The sequence below is a fragment of the Haliotis rufescens genome, unplaced genomic scaffold, assembly GCF_023055435.1.
Source record: "Haliotis rufescens isolate VD_foot unplaced genomic scaffold, xgHalRufe1.0.p SCAF_33, whole genome shotgun sequence".
NCBI lineage: Eukaryota > Metazoa > Mollusca > Gastropoda > Lepetellida > Haliotidae > Haliotis > Haliotis rufescens.
This window is the reverse complement of record NW_025964035.1, coordinates 5160391-5185890: the sequence shown is the minus strand read 5'-3', so window position 1 is coordinate 5185890 and position 25500 is coordinate 5160391. Positions and strand designations below refer to the sequence as shown.

The 25500-nt window shown below is 39.7% G+C and overlaps 1 protein-coding gene across 1 annotated transcript; it reads left to right on the top strand.

Moving 5' to 3' along the window:
- The first annotated feature begins 430 nt into the window (after window positions 1–430).
- Window positions 431–25155, top strand: LOC124150304 (thioredoxin domain-containing protein-like). Its single transcript, XM_046522282.2, has 9 exons — window positions 431–749; window positions 2869–2946; window positions 11156–11269; window positions 18463–18604; window positions 19906–19959; window positions 20432–20527; window positions 23103–23228; window positions 23612–23648; window positions 24711–25155. Exons 1-9 carry the CDS (start codon window positions 575–577, stop codon window positions 24843–24845), a joined length of 957 nt encoding a protein of 318 aa, XP_046378238.2. The 5' UTR covers window positions 431–574; the 3' UTR covers window positions 24846–25155.
- Window positions 25156–25500: the final 345 nt, after the last annotated feature.

Sequence of the window (25500 nt, the reverse complement as noted above, 5' to 3'; positions counted from 1 at the left end):
GTGGTTGACGGTATAGTTAGAATTTACACATGTGTTTATGTTGGGGTTTTCGCTCGTAATATTTTTTTTTTTTAAACATACAATTTTCTTTGAGGAGGAACAGACTATGTATACCGAACAAGCTTTGTTAACACATATATCACTAGTTCAAGCAAGTAATATTATTCATTACAAATAAGAAAAAAGGATTAATGGAGAAAATGGTGAAATAAAATCTAACAGATAGTGGACCGACAAATTTATAGCCAGAATTGTCAGCCATTGTCAGACAAAAAACATCTGAATTTGTTGTTATTTTTTTTTCAAACCACACCGTCAATTTGCAAAGTATTTTTAGTTTGAGACCATATCGCCATGTATGTGAATAAAGCTCGCGGAAAAATCCCTTTCCACTTCGAATTCCACAATTTATACGATTCCGATCATTTACAACAACATAACACGTTGTAGCTTTCGGTGGCATCGTCTGCTAAAGTCGACAGAGGGAACTGAACATCGAAGAGACGCATCTTGTATTATCTTCGCCAAGTGTTTTAATTAGTGTTAACAGTTTCATTTCATCTAAGTGTTGAAAATGGTCATAGCACGTGTGAGGAATTTTTGTCTGATTTGGACATTGCTTCTGAATTTGCAACTGATTGTGCCGGTATTCACAGAAGAACCGGTACAACCACCATCCGTAGAAGAAGCGACGAAAGACAATTTTGTAACGTTTGCCAGAAACAACCCGTACTTGCTGGTTCTATTTTGTGAGTATTTTAGTAGAAGAGTTTTTGTTCAATTTCTCCCAAGTCCCACGTGTACAAATCGACGCCCTATACGAGCATGTAGCCTGCTGTTTATAATGGCTTGTATTGATTTGACACTCAGCGAGACTTTATTCGTGGAAATGACTATCGACATGACTAACAATGCTTGTTTGTTTGATGTTTTATGCCTCACTCAGCAATATTCCACATATGTGGCAGTCTCTTAATGATTATCAAGTCTGGACCAGACAATTCAGTGACTGATATGAGCTTTGATCCATGCAAGTTGGTCACAATAATGACATGCAGTCAGCCAAGTCAGCATGACCACGCAATCACCTCTTACGACATGCATAGGTTGCAGAGGACCTATGTTCTTAACTCGAATCCCAACGGGTGACTGTGTCATGTTATTCACTGCTAAGTGTCGGCTGTATTTTGAAAAGGAATATGACCACTCCCTTAAATATCCTATATGCCTGACAAAATGGACAATGCCTTGATAACTCCCTTACTCTGTTATGTGTCTGAGAACACCCATTTAACAATAACTCCCATATGACCCATGTCTGTGAACACCTAGATAACTCCCTTTTATCCCATGTGTCTGAGAACACCCAGATAACTCCCTTTTATCTCATGTGTCTGAGAACACCCAGATAACTCCCTTTTATCCCATGTGTCTGAGAACACCCAGATAACTCCCTTTTATCTCATGTGTCTGAGAACACCCAGATAACTCCCTTTTATCTCATGTGCCTGAGAACACCCAGATAACTTCCCTATATCCGATGTCTGAGAACATCCAGATAACTCCTGTATATCCCATGTGTCTGAGAACACCCAGATAACTTCCCTATATCCCATGTGTCTGAGAACACCCAGATAACTCCTGTATATCCCATGTGTCTGAGAACACCCTGATAGCTCCGTGACATCCAATGTGGCTGAAAACACCCATATAACTCCCTTACATCCCATGTCTGAGAACACCGAGATAACTCTTGGACATCCCATGTGTCTAAAACACCCAGATAGCTCCGTGACATCCCATGTGTCTGAGAACACCCAGATAGCTCTGTGACATCCTATTTCTGAGAACACCTAGATAACTCCTTTATATCCCATTTCTGAGAACACCCAGATACCTCTGTGACATCCCATGTGTCTAAAAACACCCAGATAGCTCCATGACATCCCATGTGTCTGAGAACACCTAGGTAAACTCACTTATATCTCATTTCTGAGAACACCCAGATAACTCTGTGACATCCCATGTGTCTGAAAACACCCAGATAACTTCCTTCTATCCCATGTGTCTGAGAACACCCAGATAACTCCCTATATATCCCATGTGTCTGAGAACACCAAGATAACTCCCGTATATCCCATGTGTCTGAGAACACCCAGATAACTCCCGTATATCCCATGTGTCTGAGAAAACCCAGATAACTCCCGTATACCCCATGTGTCTGAGAACACCCAGATAACTCCTGTATATCCCATGTGTCTGAGAACACCCAGATAATTCCTGTATATCCCATGTGTCTGAGAACACCCAGATAACTCCCGTATATCCCATTGCCTGAGAACACCCAGATATCCCATGTGTCTGAGAACACCCAGATAACTCCTGTATATCCCATGTGTCTCAGAACACCAAGATAACTCCTGTATATCCCATGTGTCTCAGAACACCCAGATAACTCCTGTATATCCCATGTGTCTGAGAACACCCAGAAAACTCCCGTATATCCCATGTGCCTGAGAACACCCAGAAAACTCCCTTATATCCCATGTGCCTGAGAACACCCAGATAACTCCTGTATATCCCATGTGTCTGAGAACACCCAGATAACTCCCGTACATCCCATGTGCCTGAGAACACCCAGAAAACTGCCGTATATCCCATGTGTCTGAGAACACCCAGAAAACTCCCGTACATCCCATGTGCCTGAGAACACCCAGAAAACTCCCGTATATCCCATGTGTCTGAGAACACCCAGAAAACTCCCGTACATCCCATGTGCCTGAGAACACCCAGAAAACTCCCGTATATCCCATGTGTCTGAGAACACCCAGAAAACTCCCATATATCCCATACATCTGGATGTTTCAGATGAGCCTGGGTGCGTGACTTGTGAGGAGGCCAAACTGACGATGAGCCAGCTAGAGACCCCTGAGTTATTCCCGGGAGGTAAGGCAGAAAAGACAATGACAGTCTCTTACACAATATGTGTCTTTTACTCTGATGCGATACCTCTTCACAAAAAATCTGAGGCTACTTCCATATAATTTTCTTAAAGCCTTTGTAAACTACATATCTGGCTTATAGTCTAGATCTGCCATTGATATCAAACCCATGACTGATATCTTCTTCTTAAAACCTATATGATATCTCTGGCTTATAAAGTCTAGATCTGCCATAGATATCAATATCATGATGTATATTACCTTTTTAAAACCTATATGATATCTCTGGCTTATAGTCTAGATCTGCCATTGATATCAATATCATGACTGATATCATCTTCTTAAAACCTATCTAAATATATCTGGCTTATTCTCTAGATCTGCCATTGATATCAAACCCATGACTGATATCACCTTCTTAAAACCTATGTTAATATATCTGGCTTATAGGCTAGATCTGCCATTGATATCAAACCCATGACTGATATCACCTTCTTAAAACCTATATAATATATCTGGCTTATTATCTAGATCTGCCATAGATATCAATATCATGATTGATATCACCTTCTTAAAACCTATGTTAATATATCTGGCTTATAGTCTAGATCTGCCATTGATATCAATATCGCGATTTATATCACCTTCTTAAAACCAATATAAATATATTTGGCTTATTATCAAGACTGACATCGCCTTCTTAAAACCTATATAATATATCTGGCTTAAAGCATAGATCTGCCATTGATATCAATATCGCGATTTATATCACCTTCTTCAAACCAATATATATATATTTGGCTTATAATCAGGACTGATATCACCTTCTTAAAACCTATATAAATATGTCTGGCTTTTCGTCTAGATCTGCCAGTGATATCAATATCATGACTTATAACACCTTCTTAAAAACTATTTAAATATATCTGGCTTATAGTCATCTTCTTAAAACCTATATCAGTATATTGCGCTTGGTAGGTCTCTTCTTAGAAGTCAGATGTGAAATTTGTTTTATCTGTTCATAGTGGAGAATTTTAGGCATTGTTTAGTTATTGATTTCTGTATGTCTATCCAAGTCCTATCACCCTGCAGTTTTAATTAGATGTGGTTTAGATAAACACTGGAGTAATTGACTGCAACATCTGCTGCTACAGCTGTTAATGTGCTGTTATTCGTGTTTTGAATATAATTTCTCAGCATGATGACCGTGAATGTTTGCTGCAATTATCAAACTCATGTGTTGTCAGGTAGAAAGCTTCATTGTGATATTTACTCAGTCACTCTTTGTACAGTTGATTCATTGCCGTTATGCCAATACCCGTGGAATTACTTATTGTTTACATTAATTAAAGAGAAACAAGGAAAACATTTTTTGTCCCAGGGCCATCTTCCCAAGGCAAGCGTGTCCACTAGCCTATATCAAAGCCTAGTTTCTACATCTTCCCAAGGTAAGCGTGTCCACTAGCCTATATCGAAGCCTAGTTTCTACATCTTCCCAAGGCAAGCGTGTCCACTAGCCTATATCGAAGCCTAGTTTCTACATCTTCCCAAGGCAAGCGTGTCCACTAGCCTATATCGAAGCCTAGTTTCTACATCTTCCCAAGGCAAGCGTGTCCACTAGCCTATATCAGAGCCTAGTTTCTACATCTTCCCAAGGCAAGCGTGTCCACTAGCCTATATCAAAGCCTAGTTTCTACATCTTCCCAAGGCAAGCGTGTCCACTAGCCTATATCGAAGCCTAGTTTCTACCCTTGCCACATCAAGGCCACTTTTCTTGGCTCGACCATGGTGCCACCTCGCTTAGGTCACGATTTGTGCCCCTTGTAATGAAAACATGATATCCGATCAGATCGCTGTTCTTATCACGTGTAGCTTCACAAAGATGGCGACTACAATAGCAGTGGTAAATCTACAAATTTAACTACCTGTGTCCTGGGACTCACTGAACTGACTATTTGTTTATGAGTCCAATCTGAAATATATGAGTCCCTTTGAAACTTTAATGAGTCCCAAATAAAAATATATGCCACAAATATTTCAAAACTGTTTTTATTTTCAAACACCAACATGTGACGTTACAAAGGTCTCAGAAATGTTTAACATGGCAGAGCAATCAAAGGTTACTTGAAGGATTTCAGTTCATACAGTCGTCTTTCCTTTGCAGTTTTCCATTTGTCCAGGGAAGCTTCAAACTCACTTGTCTCAATTGTATCATTCTGACCAAACATCTATGACAAAGTTTTTTGAGAATGTGACAGCTTTGCTACCTTTCTCGGCGGCATGTCGACTGCTAGAGAAATTATCAACAACAGAAACCGAAGTCATATACAAGCTTGCTTACGATTGGTCACTTGCTTATTGACAACCAATCAGCTATCGCGTTTTAAAGAAAAACGTCGCACATGCGTATCAAGTTATTTTTAGACCTGGACTTTCCATGGAAAATCGATTGACCAAAATCTTGTTTATGCACGCATTTAGACAAAAGAAAACTTCGTTAAAAACGTTGATATTGATTTTCCACAAAAAAAGGACATTTGTGTTTCATGAAAACCTTGCGTCCTGGAGGACGAACATATAAAAAAAATATGGGTCCTGACAGAATTTAATGCGTCATAGACGCGGGATGCGGGGGTAGATTTATCCCTGCAATAGGCGACGACCTTGTCGATCAGATTATGAAAACATTCACAATTTCATCCCTGACACAAAAATATAGGCAATCGTTGTTGGGTTTAAAAGGCATTCTCATGTCAACAAAAACAGGCAGCAGCAATTCACTTTCATACGAAGGTGTACCAGTTCTCTGATTGGGCTATCAAAGTGTGCGATAGTCCAATCATATTTTTCAGAGGAAAGTGGGCTTGATGTGGCAAGGGTGGAAATAAAACTTTAATAAAAAGGCTAGTGGACTCTCTTGCCTCGGGAAGATGGCCCAAGCCAGGAAATTGTACTATTAGTTCTTTTGTATCGATATTTTGACTAAAATGTATTAAGATATATATCGATATATTGATTGATAACAAAGTTAATTTTTCTGTATGGGAGTAGTTTGAAAATTCCTATCTAGACCTTCAATTTATCAACTTACCGTATTCGACGTAATAAGCGCCCACGGCGATATTTGCTAATATATTGGCTAGTGAACAATCCCAATTAGCATCCCTCCCGATCAATCAATGTACACAAGACTTATTTATTCGTGTATAATACGCACTCGTGTGTTATATGCACCCTTAATTATGGGTTGTATATAAAGAGTTCAGACCATCAGCATAAATCACGAAATTTATCTTTCAACTCAATTTTTTCAACCAAAATAATATTCTAATAAGGGCCCTCTATTTCTAATATTGAGAGTTCCCTAGGCGCTTATTAAGTCGAATACGGTGATGCTAAACATGAACTGGGCTGAGCCATTAAATATTTAAAATTGAATTTTCTCTCTTTTCATTTTCCATCTTAACCATGGTACGATGACATTCCTAACTTTTAGGCCAAATTTTGGTGACCACATGTTCAGAAGCATATCCTTAGACACTGGTGGCTGACGTTTATCTGGTCATGAGTTGAGTTGTTGAAATGGGGTTTAACGTTGCGTCCAAGATTATTGCACTTATATAGCGACGTGCATGCACGTGTGTGTGTGTGTGGCTGCTTGTACTAGTCCGGACAGATGCCAATTTATAGTGCTAGCACACTGAGATACCATGCCGCAGTTTAACATGGATACCCCACTCAGACACAGTATACTGACTCCGAGCCGACCAGTACTTGTTTTAGCCCCTTAACGCCGAGCGCCAGACAGGGTAACAACAAGTACCATCTTTTAACATCTTTTGGTATGACGCGGCCGGGGATCGAACCCCGGACATTCCGCACTCCGGGCGGACGCTCTACCACTAGACCAGTATCTGGTCATGACATATCCAGAGCACCCATATCAAGAGCAGCTAGTGTGTTCTATCTGTAAGCCATTGCAAGAGCTAATTACCGTATTAGACATAATAAGCGCCTAGGGCACTCTCAAAATTAGAAAAAGGGGCTCTTATTAGAATATTATTTTGGTGAAAAACGGAGTTGAAAGATCGTCAATTTCATGGTTTATGCAGACAGCCTGAAATGTTTATATACGACAGATATAATTTTCCAGGATTTTAGTGCCCATTATTAAGGATGCATATAACACATGAGTGTGTATTATACATGAAATGATGAATAAATAAGTCTTGTGTACATTGATCCATCGGGAGGGTGCTAATTGGGATTGTTCACTAGCCAATATATTAGCAAATATCGCCATCTGTGCTTATTAGAGCAGGGCTTTATTATGTTGAATACAGTATTACTAAATCATGCCCCATTGGGATGCTAGGTCCTCAGCAACCTATGTGTGTTGTAAGTGGAAAATATAATGGATTGTATGGTCAGACTCGATCACTTGATTCAGCGTTCCTGCTGGCTTTTGAAACTGCCAGTCCTTGTGCACTGGCAACACTAAAAATCACCAGTCCCCCCTAATTGTTGCCAGTCCCAACTTTCAACAAATAAAAAACATATGCAAATTATTTGGTTTTAATTCTTTCAACATCATGTTCAGTGCAAAGATGTCATCTCTGAAGTAACTTAGTTAGATCTAAGCATCATTCACACAAATTTCAGTCACAAATTTCTCTCTCTTTTTTTAATATTTTGAGACAAATGGATATTTAACCTAGGGTAACCCTGAGGGTAACAGACAAGAAGACTTTGTTGCTTTTATGAATATCACTGATGTTTTGTTCAACAACTAAGATTTATGAGTTACTTTATTTGCTGGTCCACACTGGCAGTCACATGAATTACCGGTCCAAGCCTAATTTTACCGGTAAAAAACTGGTAATTACTGGTAAATGTGAAGGCTGTTGATTGATCGTGTGTCGAATTATTGACCAATTATTTCATCAATTTCTCCAGGACTATCCCCTGTATGTAAGGTCCTATGTTTATTGCACAGGTCACAAATCAGGCAAAGTTAATCAAAGTTGCAGAGAGTAGGTGGATGGGTGACCGTGTTCTCGGGCTGGAAAGGGTAACTCTGGTACTCGGATCGGGTGGGTACTGAGAAGGACCTGGATACCCACAGAACTACCCGGGACACGTGGTTGATCATGTGATATATTGTTTAATGACAAAAAATGATCTTGAACTATATGGTTACACTACAAGTCACTAATGTTCGCATTTCTTTCTGGACCCGTGAAGATCCGGGGTAGAATAGGTCTTCAGCAAACCATGCTTGCTGTAAAAAGCGACTTTGTTTGTCGTAAAAGGCAACTAACGGGATCGGGTGGTCAGGCTACCTGATTTAGTTGATGCAGGTCATTGATCCCAATTCTGTGGATAGATGCTCATGATGTCAATCACAGGATTGTCTGGTCCAGACTCGATTATTTGCAGACCGCTGTCATATAGCTGGAATACTGCTGAGTTCGGCGTTAAACAACAAACAAACAAACAAACATTTCTTTCTCACTATGCACCCAGATTTTTATATGTTAAAACTTCAGTGTATGCATGACCAGATTGTTTTATATGTGTATCTAAATACATTTTGTCCAGGGCTACAGTCAAACTGTTCCCAATCAGACATTTTGTACCTATCTCTTGAGACCTACAGCAGGTACCCTGGTAGGGTCGGGTGATAGGTGGATGGGTACCCAGCCCAGCCCTACCGTGTTCGGTTGTTTTACTTCTTTCTTTTTATGGTGAACTTTTGTCATAGTTCAAAGTCACTGGACTTCAATTTGGTATTTGTCAAAAGTGAGGTTTGTTAAGTACACATATCCCATATGTATATTTAATTGATTCTGTTATAAAGTGTTAGAACATCTGTGTACAGCTTCCATATCAGCCTCAATGGATTATATAGTAATCATATGCAAAAGAGTGAGAGAATGTGGTATTTCAAGCCGATTGAATACGGGAAAATGTGTTATGCGAGACGTGCCTGTTGCAGATTTTATCAATATATGTGGTTCGTTTATCAATAGCTTTTATTTTGAAATTACTTCCCTAATCATCATGAAAACTGTAGGACTGATTATTTATGCGATAAACATTTATGCAAATATTTATACCTGACACAGCAGTTATCAGGAATCTTATCAAAGAATATATCCTAGATTATAGTTTCATCACCATCTGTTACCCTAGTTACCGTATTTGACGTAATAAGCGCCCCAGTCTAATAAGTGCCTATGGCGATATTTGCTAACGTATTGGCTAATGAACAATCCCAATTAGCACCCCTTCCGATTGATCAATGTACAAAAGATTTATTTATTCGCATATAATACGCACTCGTGTGTTATGTGTCACCCTTAATTACGGGCAATTAAATTCTGGAAAAATATACCTGTCGTATATAAACATTTCAGATTGTCAGCATAAACCACAATAATTTTTTAATTTAAAGTTTACACGATATACGGCTTTTCCATTGGACGAGAGGTCGATCACATGACTGCGAAATTGATGTTCATAAGTGTATGAACGACACAATTTGACGTTCATACGTTTTTCACGAGACCGTGTTCTTGAAATGACGAAAACACTGACGGACTACTTCCACATTCCTGGGGAAACCCCTTGGAATTCCCTAGCACAAAAACATACATAAGCGTTCTTTCTGATCATTTAGAACCTTTATTCTTGGTCTCAGTGTTTCAGTATACATTGAGAAATGTCAGAGAGCGTGACTGCATGATTGTTCACGAATATCCTCGCTACGGCCTATCCTAATGAAAAAACGAAGAAATGCACATCTAAACTATCGTAGTATCGACTCTATTCGTGTCTAGGCTGACACTGACCGTCTCAAGCAATCTATGAATTTGCCTTAGTGTCTGTTTGACACATCTTTATTCACCTTTAAATGATCGGCCAGTTGATCAATGATTAGTAACACATGTAACCGCCACAGGTTCATTAACAACTTCGGAAATCTCTACCGTCACGTTTGTCGTGTCGGCCATTTTGACGTCTTGTACTTGATGTAAATGTATTACGACGCGCTGTCATTGGTGACTGACTTACTGAGGTAGTTCTTTACAAAACTTTCTCGGAGTCCTCTAATGAGGATATGATTTGAACACATGTGCAGCGTAAGATGTTTCTGAAGAGCAAGTTGTGCATCCATACGCTCATGTCACCTCTCTTTTTGAGGAACTATTTTACTCTGCGATATAGCTGGTTGTTGTATGGCTGTCAGTGTAAACATGAAGTCACACGTACTAAATAAAATTGTGTTTAGATCTTGGCCTACATCCTTTGAGGCAAGAAATTGTGATAAAAAATTATAAGAATTGACTTTCACTGTGTGTGAGTTCATTGGAGTATGAACCTTCATAGAGTGAGGGCCAAACATTGTATGAACGTCGTCGCAAGCTCCGACGTTCATACAGTTTGGCCCTCACTCTATGAAGGTTCATACTCCAATGAACTCACACACAGTGAAAGTCAATTCTTAAAAATTTACGATCTATCAACTCTTATTTTTTCACCAAAATAATATTCTAATAAGAGCCCCCTATTTCTAATTTTGAGAGCGCCCTGGGCGCTTATTACCTCGAATATGGTAAATGTTTCTCTAATACTGTAGGAAATGTAACTTTCAGGGACTAACACAGAATGTTTGTTTGTTTATTAGTTGTTTAATGCCGCACTCAGCAATATTCCCGCTATATGACAGCGGTCTGTAAATAATCGAGTATGAACCAGACAATCCAGTGATTGACATCATGAGAATCGATCCACGCAATTTGGATACAATGACATACATCAACCAAGTCAGCAAGCCTGATCACCCGATCCCGTTAGTCGCCTCTTAGTGACAAGCATAAGTCGCCTTTTATGGCAAGCATGGGTTGCTGAAGACCTGTACTAACCCGGATCTTCACAGGGTTGTTACTGTACCAATAACATGTGATACCATGTGATACCATGTGCTTCTAGCGGATGTGGTGATGGTGCGCTGATCTGATGAGGAAGCCTTTACGTTGATGGTCGGCTTGCATCTTTTGATGCGGTCATACCTGGATGAAGGATGTTTGTTGATGTGTTCCAGAGCTGAATAATTTTAATTTTAAATTTATTTTTTTATTTTAATTTTGGCTGTATGCGATCATCATGATCATGGATATCAAATTCCTTATTTTTCTCCTGTGTTCCAGAGCTGAAGAAGATCCAGATATCGGACGTGGCCCTTGCTGCGACGTACGGAGCCTTCACCAGTCCCGGCTTTGTGCTGTTCCGGCACGGCACAGGGAGTCCGGTCGTCTATGACGGTCAGTACAATGTACCATCAAACAGCAGTGGCATTGGTATAAATATCGGTTAGGTAAACCCCCAAATCATGTGACTGACACTGACCTCGAGTATTGACTCATCACATGATCAGTTTTAACCTGTCACATGATGTATGAAAACAAGATGGCGTTTGTTACACTAACATTTTACGGTTTGCAGCTTAGTTTCTGTAATGAAAAGAGAGGATGGTTTAAAGGATTCATATAATATACAGTGAATTTCAGTATAACAAAAGTAATAATTACTCTTGACGAGGTCAATATGCGAAAACAAGGAACCTGACAGATCACTGCAAGGGTTGGGACCTCGGGTCCTTGTTTTCGCATATGACCTCGTCAAGAGTTATTATTTGTATACTGTTGTACCCTTTCATGTCTGTCCCTACATTGTACAGAGTTTTACCCTTTCATGTCTGTCCCTACATTGTACAGAGTTTTACCCTTTCATGTCTGCCCCTACATTGTACAGAGTTTTACCCTTTCATGTCTGTCCCTACATTGTACAGAGTTTTACCCTTTCATGTCTGTCCCTACATTGTACAGAGTTTTACCCTTTCATGTCTGTCCCTACATTGTACAGAGTTTTACCCTTTCATGTCTGTCCCTACATTGTACAGAGTTTTACCCTTTCATGTCTCTCCCTACATTGTACAGAGTTTTACCCTTTCATGTCCGTCCCTACATTGTACAGAGTTTTACCCTTTCATGTCTGTCCCTACATTGTACAGAGTTGTACACTTTCATGTCTCTCCCTACATTGTACAGAGTTTTACCCTTTCATGTCTCTCCCTACATTGTACAGAGTTTTACCCTTTCATGTCTCTCCCTACATTGTACAGAGTTTTACCCTTTCATGTCTGTCCCTACATTGTACAGAGTTTTACCCTTTCATGTCTCTCCCTACATTGTACAGAGTTTTACACTGTCATGTCTGTCCCTACATTGTACAGAGTTTTACCCTTTCATGTCTCTCCCTACATTGTACAGAGTTTTACCCTGTCATGTCTGTCCCTACATTGTACAGAGTTTTACCCTTTCATGTCTCTCCCTACATTGTACAGAGTTTTACACTGTCATGTCTGTCCCTACATTGTACAGAGTTTTACCATTCATGTCTCTCCCTACATTGTACAGAGTTTTACCATTCATGTCTCTCCCAACATTGTACAGAGTTTTACCCTTTCATGTCTGTCCCTACATTGTACAGAGTTTTACCCTTTCATGTCTGTCCCTACATTGTACAGAGTTTTACCCTTTCAAGTCTCTCCCTACATTGTACAGAGTTGTACACTTTCATGTCTCTCCCTACATTGTACAGAGTTTTACACTGTCATGTCTCTCCCTCCATTGTACAGAGTTTTACACTGTCATGTCTGTCCCTACATTGTACAGAGTTTTACCCTGTCATGTCTCTCCCTACATTGTACAGAGTTTTACACTTTCATGTCTCTCCCTACATTGTACAGAGTTTTACACTGTCATGTCTGTCCCTACATTGTACAGAGTTGTACACTTTCATGTCTCTCCCTACATTGTACAGAGTTTTACACTGTCATGTCTGTCCCTACATTGTACAGAGTTTTACCCTTTCATGTCTCTCCCTACATTGTACAGAGTTTTACCATTCATGTCTCTCCCTACATTGTACAGAGTTTTACCCTTTCATGTCTGTCCCTACATTGTACAGAGTTTTACCCTTTCATGTCTGTCCCTACATTGTACAGAGTTTTACCCTTTCATGTCTGTCCCTACATTGTACAGAGTTTTACCCTTTCATGTCTCTCCCTACATTGTACAGAGTTTTACCCTTTCATGTCTCTCCCTACATTGTACAGAGTTTTACACTGTCATGTCTGTCCCTACATTGTACATAGTTTTACCCTGTCATGTCTCTCCCTACATTGTACAGAGTTTTACCCTTTCATGTCTGCTCCTTCATTGTACAGAGTTTTACACTGTCATGTCTGTCCCTACATTGTACAGAGTTTTACCCTTTCATGTCTCTCCCTACATTGTACAGAGTTTTACCCTGTCATGTCTGTCCCTACATTGTACAGAGTTTTACCCTTTCATGTCTCTCCCTACATTGTACAGAGTTTTACACTGTCATGTCTGTCCCTACATTGTACAGAGTTTTACCATTCATGTCTCTCCCTACATTGTACAGAGTTTTACCATTCATGTCTCTCCCAACATTGTACAGAGTTTTACCCTTTCATGTCTGTCCCTACATTGTACAGAGTTTTACCCTTTCATGTCTGTCCCTACATTGTACAGAGTTTTACCCTTTCAAGTCTCTCCCTACATTGTACAGAGTTGTACACTTTCATGTCTCTCCCTACATTGTACAGAGTTTTACACTGTCATGTCTCTCCCTCCATTGTACAGAGTTTTACACTGTCATGTCTGTCCCTACATTGTACAGAGTTTTACCCTGTCATGTCTGTCCCTACATTGTACAGAGTTTTACACTTTCATGTCTCTCCCTACATTGTACAGAGTTTTACACTGTCATGTCTGTCCCTACATTGTACAGAGTTTTACCCTGTCATGTCTGTCCCTACATTGTACAGAGTTGTACACTTTCATGTCTCTCCCTACATTGTACAGAGTTTTACACTGTCATGTCTGTCCCTACATTGTACAGAGTTTTACCCTGTCATGTCTGTCCCTACATTGTACAGAGTTTTACCCTTTCATGTCTCTCCCTACATTGTACAGAGTTTTACCATTCATGTCTCTCCCTACATTGTACAGAGTTTTACCCTTTCATGTCTGTCCCTACATTGTACAGAGTTTTACCCTTTCATGTCTGTCCCTACATTGTACAGAGTTTTACCCTTTCATGTCTGTCCCTACATTGTACAGAGTTTTACCCTTTCATGTCTCTCCCTACATTGTACAGAGTTTTACCCTTTCATGTCTCTCCCTACATTGTACAGAGTTTTACACTGTCATGTCTGTCCCTACATTGTACAGAGTTTTACCCTGTCATGTCTCTCCCTACATTGTACAAAGTTTTACACTGTCATGTCTGTCCCTACATTGTACAGAGTTTTACCCTTTCATGTCTGTCCCTACATTGTACAGAGTTTTACACTGTCATGTCTGTCCCTACATTGTACAGAGTTTTACCCTTTCATGTCTGTCCCTACATTGTACAGAGTTTTACCCTTTCATGTCTGTCCCTACATTGTACAGAGTTGTACACTTTCATGTCTGTCCCTACATTGTACAGAGTTTTACCCTTTCATGTCTGTCCCTACATTGTACAGAGTTTTACCCTTTCATGTCTGTCCCTACATTGTACAGAGTTTTACCCTTTCATGTCTGTCCCTACATTGTACAGAGTTTTACACTGTCATGTCTGTCCCTACATTGTACAGAGTTTTACCCTTTCATGTCTCTCCCTACATTGTACAGTTTTACCATTCATGTCTGTCCCTACATTGTACAGAGTTTTACACTGTCATGTCTGTCCCTACATTGTACAGAGTTTTACCCTTTCATGTCTCTCCCTACATTGTACAGTTTTACCATTCATGTCTGTCCCTACATTGTACAGAGTTTTACCCTGTCATGTCTCTCCCTACATTGTACAGAGTTTTACCCTTTCATGTCTCTCCCTACATTGTACAGAGTTTTACACTGTCATGTCTGTCCTTACATTGTACAGAGTTTTACCCTTTCATGTCTGTCCCTACATTGTACAGAGTTTTACACTGTCATGTCTGTCCCTACATTGTACAGAGTTTTACCCTGTCATGTCTGTCCCTACATTGTACAGAGTTTTACACTGTCATGTCTCTCCCTACATTGTACAGAGTTTTACACTGTCATGTCTCTCCCTACATTGTACAGTTTTACCATTCATGTCTGTCCCTACATTGTACAGAGTTTTACACTGTCATGTCTCTCCCTACATTGTACAGAGTTTTACCCTTTCATGTCTCTCCCTACATTGTACAGAGTTTTACCCTTTCATGTCTGTCCCTACATTGTACAGAGTTTTACCCTTTCATGTCTGTCCCTACATTGTACAGAGTTTTACACTGTCATGTCTCTCCCTACATTGTACAGAGTTTTACACTGTCATGTCTGTCCTTACATTGTACAGAGTTTTACCCTTTCATGTCTGTCCCTACATTGTACAGAGTTTTACCCTTTCATGTCTCTCCCTACATTGTACAGAGTTTTACCCTTTCATGTCTGTCCCTACATTGTACAGAGTTTTACCCTTTCATGTCTGTCCCTACATTGTACAGAGTTTTACCCTTTCATGTCTGCTCCTTCATTGTACAGAGTTTTACCCTTTCATGTCTCTCCCTACATTGTACAGAGTTTTACCCTTTCATGTCTGTCCCTACATTGTACAGAGTTTTACCCTTTCATGTCTCTCCCTACATTGTACAGAGTTTTACCCTTTCATGTCTGTCCCTACATTGTACAGAGTTTTACCCTTTCATGTCTGTCCCTACATTGTACAGAGTTTTACCCTTTCATGTCTGTCCCTACATTGTACAGAGTTTTACCCTTTCATGTCTCTCCCTACATTGTACAGAGTTTTACCCTTTCATGTCTGTCCCTACATTGTACAGAGTTTTACCCTTTCATGTCTCTCCCTACATTGTACAGAGTTTTACCCTTTCATGTCTGTCCCTACATTATACAGAGTTTTACACTGTCATGTCTGTCCCTACATTGTACAGAGTTTTACACTGTCATGTCTGTCCCTACATTGTACAGAGTTTTACCCTTTCATGTCTCTCCCTACATTGTACAGAGTTTTATCTTTCATGTCTGTCCCTACATTGTACAGAGTTTTACCCTTTCATGTCTGTCCCTACATTGTACAGAGTTTTACACTGTCATGTCTGTCCCTACATTGTACAGAGTTGTACACTTTCATGTCTGTCCCTACATTGTACAGAGTTTTACCCTTTCATGTCTCTCCCTACATTGTACAGAGTTTTACCCTTTCATGTCTGTTCCTACATTGTACAGAGTTGTACACTTTCATGTCTCTCCCTACATTGTACAGAGTTTTACACTGTCATGTCTGTCCCTACATTGTACAGAGTTTTACCCTTTCATGTCTGTCCCTACATTGTACAGAGTTTTACACTGTCATGTCTGTCCCTACATTGTACAGAGTTTTACCCTGTCATGTCTGTCCCTACATTGTACAGAGTTTTACCCTTTCATGTCTCTCCCTACATTGTACAGAGTTTTACCCTTTCATGTCTGTCCCTACATTGTACAGAGTTTTACCCTTTCATGTCTGTCCCTACATTGTACAGAGTTTTACCCTTTCATGTCTGTCCCTACATTGTACAGAGTTTTACCCTTTCATGTCTCTCCCTACATTGTACAGAGTTTTACACGATGCATATATATGTGTCCAGTATGAGATAAGTCCAGAATGGATGCAGAAAAAACTTGTATCCCCAGCAGAGCTCTAGATAAGCTTTTGGTTATTTGGGTATTTTACCCAGGGGTTTAATTTTGATTGGATATCCACAATTTTTAGAGGGTATTCAAATATTTTTAACCCACTTGTTTCTTGACATTTGGGTATTTTTACTTAAAACCTGTTTCATAACAATCCCCTTAAATCATTTAAAACTATGTGAATAGTTGTATATCCGTCTGCGTCTGCTTACAGCTCCCTCTCCGGGAAGCCATTTTTATTTGCAAAACTTAGCATAGTGTGAAAGGAGGTATTCTAATTTAATCACCAAACACCAACTATTCAAAATAAAACATGTACATTGAGGAGCCACGATGTGCTTTAAAATTGGCATCAATCGGTATATGTTTGGCGCACAAGCTTTTTCCAAATGTAACTGTTGGTAAGTGAATTTCATGATCGGCTGATACACAATCATTTTATCTAACATTTGTAATATACGCAATTGTTTTATCTAATAGTTGTAATATTCGCATTAATTTTATTTCAATAGTGTATTTATAGTTTTTCTCCATATTTGATACTCTGGGATTTTATTTGTCTGCGTATTTCTGTTTATTTAATGCATATTTTACACAAATACGCAGCTTATCTCGGGCTCTGCCGAGGGACGCACAGTAATATTCAGTGTATCAAATTTTTGACAAGAAATATAAAGTTCCTGTAATTAAAATAATTATTATTTCTTACAGTACAGTACACTACACTACACCATATCATTTCTTTACAGGGAACCCACGAAGATCCGGAGTAGAAAAGGTTTTCAGGAACCCATGCTTGCCGTAAAAAGCGACATCATTTACAGTCTGCCGTCATATAGCTGGAATATTGCTGAGTGCGGTGTTAAACAACCATCCAAACAACAAACAAAACAAAACAAAACCTTTACAGGGCCCCTCACACTTTCTGTAAGGACACTTGAAATTAATTATTGGGGGTCCTCTAGACTAACATCTAGTATCTGAAATGAACATATCGTACAGAAAAAAACAGTTGTTCAGTTATCTTAATAAAGATATAATTAAAAGGAGGCCAGTGACTCTCTTCATTTTCAGATACTGCAGTGATCTAGACTTGCCAAACATTATAGACTTGCATGGGGTGTATTTGATATATACTTGTATCAGGGTCTGTAAGACAGAATAGGGGTCCTCACAATCTCATTAAAATCAGACCTCAGTTCTCGCTACCACTAAACAAAGATCTGAAGACATCCCATTAGGGGTCACGTCAGAACGACCTTTCATCCGACCAATCAGAGCATCGCTTACCAGATTATGAAAGTGACAGTCGGAATGTGATTTCTAATCATGCAACCTCGAAAACTTTAACTCCGAACGATAGTTACGGGTTTAACGACTGAATCCATACAATCAAGACCATCTATTAGCCATTCCAGAATGTTCTTTCGTTCAAATTTCAAATTTGTAATCGAGAATTTGTCAAAATATGTTTCGAAGTGTAGTCGCCAATTTGAAATTAGTGCCGTAAAGCACGAGAAAGTGCCTTCTGATTGGTCATTCCATTGGTCGGTCAAAGTTTGTGCAAGGTCGGTCTGACGTGACCCGTAATGGGATGTCCTCAGATCTTTGTTTAGCAGTAGCGAGAACTAAGATCTGATTTTAATGCGATTGGGGGTCCTCATGACCCCAGGTTTTGCTGGTCAAGGTGTAACCCTGAGTGTGGCTGTGTCTGTTTCCAGGTGTGACTGTGGACACAGAGAACATAGGTGCCTGGCTGGATGTAGCATCAGACATAGCAACAAAGTCTCTGACTGACGACTCCTTTGAGCATCTCACCCAGGCAGCCACTGGAGCCACAACCGGGGACTGGCTGGTTGCATAGTGAGTACTGGAGCCTTTTTAAAAATGATTTGGGATGAAAAAATATTTCCTCTGGTTTATAACAGAATACAAAACTGTTCACTGGTCATGTTGGCTGTCCTGAAAAAATCTGTTTTGTGTAAATAAACAAAAAAAGTATGTGTTGTGAAAATCTAAAAAAATATGTGTTGTGAAAAATATACAAAAAATGTGTGTTGTGAAAAATTAAATGATATGTATTGTGAAAAATATGTCGTGAAAAAAAAATGTTTTGAAAAATAAAAAAATATGTTGTGAAAAATGTCTTGTGAAAAATAAAAAAATATGTCTTGTAAAACATATATAAAATATGAGTTGTAAATTCTTTTTAAAATATGTGTTGTAAAAAATATAAAAAATAAAATTTTCAGCTTCTCCTTCAGCATGTTTGAAGCATTGGATGTTTTAAAATAGTAAAAATAACAAAAATTTGTCTCTTAAACAAGGAACAAGACTTTAAACGTTTTTCTGCCACCAAAATAGTAGTAGAAGGTACTACATGTCGTGGTACTCCAACGGCATGGGACGGTGCTCATGACATCAACCACTGGTTTGTCTGGCCCAGGTGATTTACTTGCCTCTGTCACATGGCTGGGATATTGCTGAGTGCGGTGTTAAACAACAAACAAACCTTCTACAAATACTTGACCAACTGGACACAGTCCATCAAGTCCTCTTTTATAACACCCCAAACCTAAAAGGGCATGGGTAAATAGTTATACCAAGTCTGTCCTCTCAAGAATATTTGTTTGTGCGACATATAACTTGAAAACTACTGCATAGATTCTTTATAAACTAGGTGAACACTTTCTTCACTAATTATATAGGTGCAGTGCGAAGTTTGATTGCAATATTTTGAATTTCAGAAAAAATTACTTAGAATTGTTTAACATACATTTGTGCAACCTATTCTTGAAACTGCATAGATTCTTTTCAAATTTATTAAACAGTTTCCATACTAATAGAAGAGGTGCAGTGCAAAGGTTGATTTTGATATGTGGAGTTTCTGAGAAACTATGATTGTTTTCATGTTTTGAACTTGTAAGAATTTTTTACTTCAACATTTGTGCGACCTATCATTTGAAAACTACTTCATGGATTCTTTTCCAATTAGGGGTGTACTTTTTATAACAATTGGAGAGGTGCATGCAAAGTTTGATTTCGATAAGTGGATTTAACATATTGCTTTTTTCATGTTTTGAAGTTTGACATATGTTGGAGTATTAGTGAGCCCTGCACACTTTCTGCCTTGTTGTGACTATACTGGCTGGTTCATGTTACAGTTACAAAGACTCCTGCTCAAAAATCCTGTTCGCCATGGAAAGTTTTGGAGTCAGGTAGGTGATGTCACGTTTATTATTGCACTTGTATAACAACATGTTTGTGTGTGTGTGTTTGTGTGTGTATGTGGCTGCAAACTAATGCCGGTTTATAATGCTAGCTTACTGAGATTCCATGCTACAGTTTAACATTGATACCCCACTCAGACACGTCTACTGGCTCTGAGCCGACAAGTACTTGTTTTAGCCCCTTAATGCCGAGCGCCAGGCAGGGTAACAACGAGTACCATCTTTTAACGTCTTTTGGGATGATGTGACAGGAGATCGAACCCCGAACCTCCCGCCCCCCAGGTGGACGCTCCACAACTAGACCACGTAGGCGGTCCCATGTACTTGACTACTTTCTACTTAAGGTCATGCTTTAATGCAAGTTTGGGCTAGTCGACTGAGAAGTGTTTGGCACTGACTTCAAATTTGCATTTTCAGATTGATTATGATTTTACTTGTGACACAAGTTTAATATTTTCAGGATGAAGAGGAAAATGAATATAGCCAAGGTTGCCATGGAAACCAATCCCCGCTTGGTGAAGAGGATGAAGGTTACGAAATGTCCCAGTGTCATATTGTAAGTAACTACCTGTCATTGTAGACAGTGAAGTTCATGTCCACATTGTCAGGTTCTTATTTGAGATCAGGTGAATCAGTGTCCATTTTTGGCAGTGTTTTGGGTTCCTTGAGGTGATGAAGACATTGCTTGATAAAGGTACCAACTAGGGCCGCGACTGTGTTCTAGGGCTGGGACGGGTGAATCGGGTACTCGGGTCAGGTGGGTTCTGAGAAGGACCAGGGTACCCACAGGACTACCCTGACCTGTGGTTAGTCACATGATACTATTGTTTGATGACAAAAATTATCTAGAGCTCTGTGAATACACTTCAGGTCACGATTGTTTGCATTTCTTTCTGACTATTTACATATTCCTTCTGATGTATATATTTTTGAAAAATGATAGACCTTCAGTCAACTTCAGTAATGCATGACCTGATCGTTTTATAGTGTATCTAAATACTTTTTGCCAGGGCTCTGGTCAAACAATTCCTTATCGAACAGTTTGTACTAGTCTAATGAGATCTGCAGTGGGTACCTTGGTAGGGTCAGGTAGTCGGGGGTAGGGTCAGGTAGTCGGGGGTAGGGTCAAGTAGTGGGGGGTAGGGTCAGGTAGTAGGGGGTGGGGTCAGGTAGTGGGGGTGGGGTCAGGTAGTGGGGGGTGGGGTCAGGTAGTGGGGGGTGTGGTCAGGTAGTAGGGGGTGGGGTCAGGTAGTAGGGGGTGGGGTCAGGTAGTAGGGGGTAGGGTCAGGTAGTAGGGGGTAGGGTCAGGTAGTAGGGGGTAGGGTCAGGTAGTAGGGGGTAGGGTCTGGTAGTCGGGGGTAGGGTCAGGTAGTAGGGGGTAGGGTCAGGTAGTAGGGGTAGGGTTGGGTAGTAGGGGGTAGGGTCAGGTAGTAGGGGGTGGGGTCAGGTAGTAGGGGGTGGGTACCCAGGTAGTAAATTTGGACTCGTCCCAGCCCTAGTACCAACATATGTACTGAAACGTGACATTGAAAGAATAGAAGAAGTTGCAACTCCTATCTCATTAAGATCAGACATTTGTTCTCGCTACCGCTTCACATAGATCAGAGGACGTCAAATCACAGATCACGTCAGCGACCTTTCATGAACTTTGACTGACCAATGAAATGACTACTGGTCTCTGACCAGTAATCACCATTTCTTTCATGTTATTTCTGACATATTCCGTGTACAAAGTAGATTTTTATTATCAAGGGTATCGCCCTCAATTTTTTTATTCATCAGAATGAATAAGAAATGCTATTATCAATTTGTCATCTGCAAACTGACAAAAACTAAATTCCCAGAATTCGATCTACGTATACTTATCCTTAACACTATGTGCTATGGATTTTGCAATATATACAGGTTATGCATTTTTGGAAATATAGCTCAAATACGTTTCAGAATTGTATTTTGGGGAAGAAATGATAGACAGATAAAAAGCAATGACAGAACTGATAACACATGATCTTGTTTTTTTATTTATATTTTCGCGTAAATTAGTCACGTAAAACTGCCCACGTGTCTTTTCTGAAGTTGTATTTGAACAAGGTGATTATGGTGGGTTGTTTTGAATATTTCCTCACAAGAGGCCCGTTTTATTCATCATTGTCAGATTAATATTTCTCTCTTCTAATGAAAACGAGTATAAGTAAACTGAGTTGTTATCACGTGCACACTATAACAGGGAGATAGCGATAACTAGTCCTCGGCGATGACTGGTCGCCAGCCAGTAACAAGAAGATGACAAAAGCCAATCAGAAAGCAGCTTCTGGAGCTTTACAGCATCATTTTCAAACTAGCGACTTCCATTCCAGGCTACACTTTGAGAAGTAATGATTCCAAATTTGAAAACTAAACAAAAGAAAATTGTGGAATGTCTAATTGATATTGTAGGCAGTACTTCCCACGGACTCTGGAAAGTCTCTTCCGCTTTGAAATGTGTATCCCATTTAAGCAAGAGATAGACAATGATTTTGACGGAATCAGCCTTCAGCCCTTAACTGTCGTTCGGAATACTCCGTTACGACCTTTTTGAGGTTGAATAATTTAAAAACATATTCGGTCTGTTCTTTTCCTGATCTGATAAGCAACATTCTGATTGGTCTGATGAAAGGTTGTCCTATATCAGATCTTTGTTTATCATCCAAAACTGGCTCCCACAGGAGATATGCTTGGGTGAGATCAAGCGATATCTACTTTGTAAATATCGCTGCAATGAAATTGCATGACAATGCTTTGCGGACCATTGTGACATCACTGGTTACCATGACGTCACAATCAAATGACATCACTAATGGCTCTGCAACTGAAGATACTAGCAGTACTTTTACACTAAGACACTGCCTATTACTGTCTACAAACTGAAAAAGTTAGAAGAATGATTTTGGATGATAAATAAAATCTCACCCTCATGTCTTTTGATATCAAATATATCAACACTCGTTGATAAAAGTGGAAATACTCCTAGGCTCTCATTGATATATTTGATATTCGTCGACTGTATTTTCATTGTCACCACCTATAGTTCTTGTTAGGAACATATTCAGGACCTGAGGTGTTGTTTATTGAGTCATCTTGTTTTCTTTCAGTTATAAACAAGGAAAAATGTACCGCTATGAAGTAGAAAAATATGACACCAAATCTTTGACTTCTTTCGTGGAAGGATGGTACAAAAATATGAAGGCGGAGTCAGTCCCAGTGGACCCCTCAAGCTTGTGAGTATTCACATCGTGTAGGCTGGTATTTGGCAGCAAGTCTGCAGCAAGCATCAGTAAAAGTTCCAAAATTGCCATTGAAACATTCCCGACTTGTGATGATCTGGGTTAGAATAGGTCTTGGGCAACTCATGCTTGTCGTAAGAGGCGACTAACGGGATCGGGTGGTCAGGCTCGCTGACATGGTTGATGCATGTCATCGTATCCCAAATGCGTGGATCAATGCTCATGATGTCAATCACTGGATTGTTTGGTCCAGAGTCGATTATTTACAGACTGCCATCATATACCGGTAGCTGGAACATTGCTGAGTGTGGCGTTAAATAACAAACAACAGTAATTATCATGAATTCTTTTCTAATGAAATCATTATTTTGTTTCAGTGATGAACTTACAGAAAATATTGCTAAGGCTTTGAAAGTAAGTATCATTCATGATATATGAATAGTCTAAATTCCCTGTGTTAACAAAAATATATATTCTCAGAAATTACAGACTGCTTCTAGGTCTGTAAAGCTCACTTCAAAGTATGTCAAATGTAACATGTTGTATTTGGGATAACACTTTCCTTGTAAAGTACAAATTCCAGTACTTTTTAGGGTGGAGCCCATCCAGGATTCGAACCCACACTTTCAGAGTTAGGCACCTAATCGCCAGCACACAAAGTCAGTGATCTGTCACTCAGCTTCCGAAGTTGCTGACTTTGTGTGCTGGCAATTAGGTGCCTTATCCTGAGTGGGGGTTGGAATCCTTGACATTTGGGCTAAAAAAATATAGTCTTGGTTCTCAGGCATCGCCCGCATCATTATAATGTTTGCCACACATTTCGATTTTATTTCCATTTTTTTTTAATATAAAAAATCTTTAAATATTCCAAGTCCAAGGGTAGTCAAATACTGTATTCCATTATTTACTCATCAAGGAAAACATTTATGTCGGCCTTTCCCAGGTTGATTGTACACAACTGTTTATGTAGTTGCACAACTCTTTATTTGGTTACATACTAGTTTGAACAATTCCCCCCAAAAAGACAATCCCCGTCTGCACTTTATTTTCAAAAGCCATTGCCTGAGAACCAATTCTTGTATTTTTTAGCCTTGGTATTGGACAAAAATCTCATAACCAAGTCATATCAAAAGGTCCCAAATTGTCTCAGAACATGTAGACACTGAAACAAGTTTCTACACTATACAGTCATGTCTCGTTAATCAGACACTCGTTAATCAGACAATCGGCTTTATTCGACACTATTGATGGGAACCGATTAAATCAGTGCTATTTAGACCCCTTTAATCCGACAGTCTCGCACTCCGACTCCGACACACCTAATTTGCAACGAATTAGAAAGCAGCTTTCTTAAGCTTTGGGTACCAGTTTAAAAGTTGCGACTTCTATTCCAGACTATGCTTTTTAAAGTATTTTGAATTGGTCATACAGTCCATAACAGTTGTTTTGTGTTAAACTTTATATTTCGTTTTGCAGGATCAAATTGAAGGCCCCAATCGCTTCACTTTCCTGACAATTGCCGGAGGAGTAGTCTCCCTTGTTCTAGTGATCCTCGCCTGTGCCTGTGTCATGAGTCGTAGAGCCGCAGAGAGAAAGAAGAAGTTGTTCTAGATGCTGCCATGTGCTCAGTGTTCAGCAGAGTCTACTCTGTATCTTATGTATGGGAGATCACAGGGTGGATATATACTCAGCGTCATTATTGAAGGGTCACTAGGTTATAGGTGGGTAGATATACGACATGAACATCAAGCGGCACTAGGTCTGGGTATGTGGACAATGGGATTGACAGTTGAAGAACATGTTGTTTATGCCTCCGTGAAGATCCAGGGTAGAATAGGTCTTCAGTAACCCATGCCTGCTGTAAAAAGTAACTATGCTTGTCGTAAAAGGAGACTAACAGGACTGGGTGGTCAGGCTTGCTGACTTAGTTGATGCTCATGATATCAGTCACTGGATTGTCTGGTCCCGACTCGATTATTTACAGACCGCTGTCATATAGCTGGAATATTGCTGAGTGCAGCGTTAAACAACAAACAATACAATAAATAATATTTATGCCTACGTCACACTGATCGGATGCTTTTATGAAACTGGAAAAATGTACTCAGAGTTGCATCCCTTTGGCATGCCAGAAACCTATGATTGTGGGTTCGAATCCTGGTTCGCCCCGATTATGTTTCTAGGTTTGTCAGCTCCATACCCGTGCTCGTGGGTTTCACCAAAGTGGTCAACGTCTGAGACCTGCATCACTTCGGGCTTTCCTCCC

Coding starts and splice junctions, on each gene's coding strand:
- LOC124150304 (XM_046522282.2), top strand. CDS start 575: ATGGTCATAGCACGTGTGAGGAATTTTTGTCTGATTTGGACATTGCTT. Junction 750..2,868: donor GTACTTGCTGGTTCTATTTT/GTGAGTATTTTA, acceptor TGGATGTTTCAG/ATGAGCCTGGGTGCGTGACT. Junction 18,605..19,905: donor GGGGACTGGCTGGTTGCATA/GTGAGTACTGGA, acceptor TTCATGTTACAG/TTACAAAGACTCCTGCTCAA.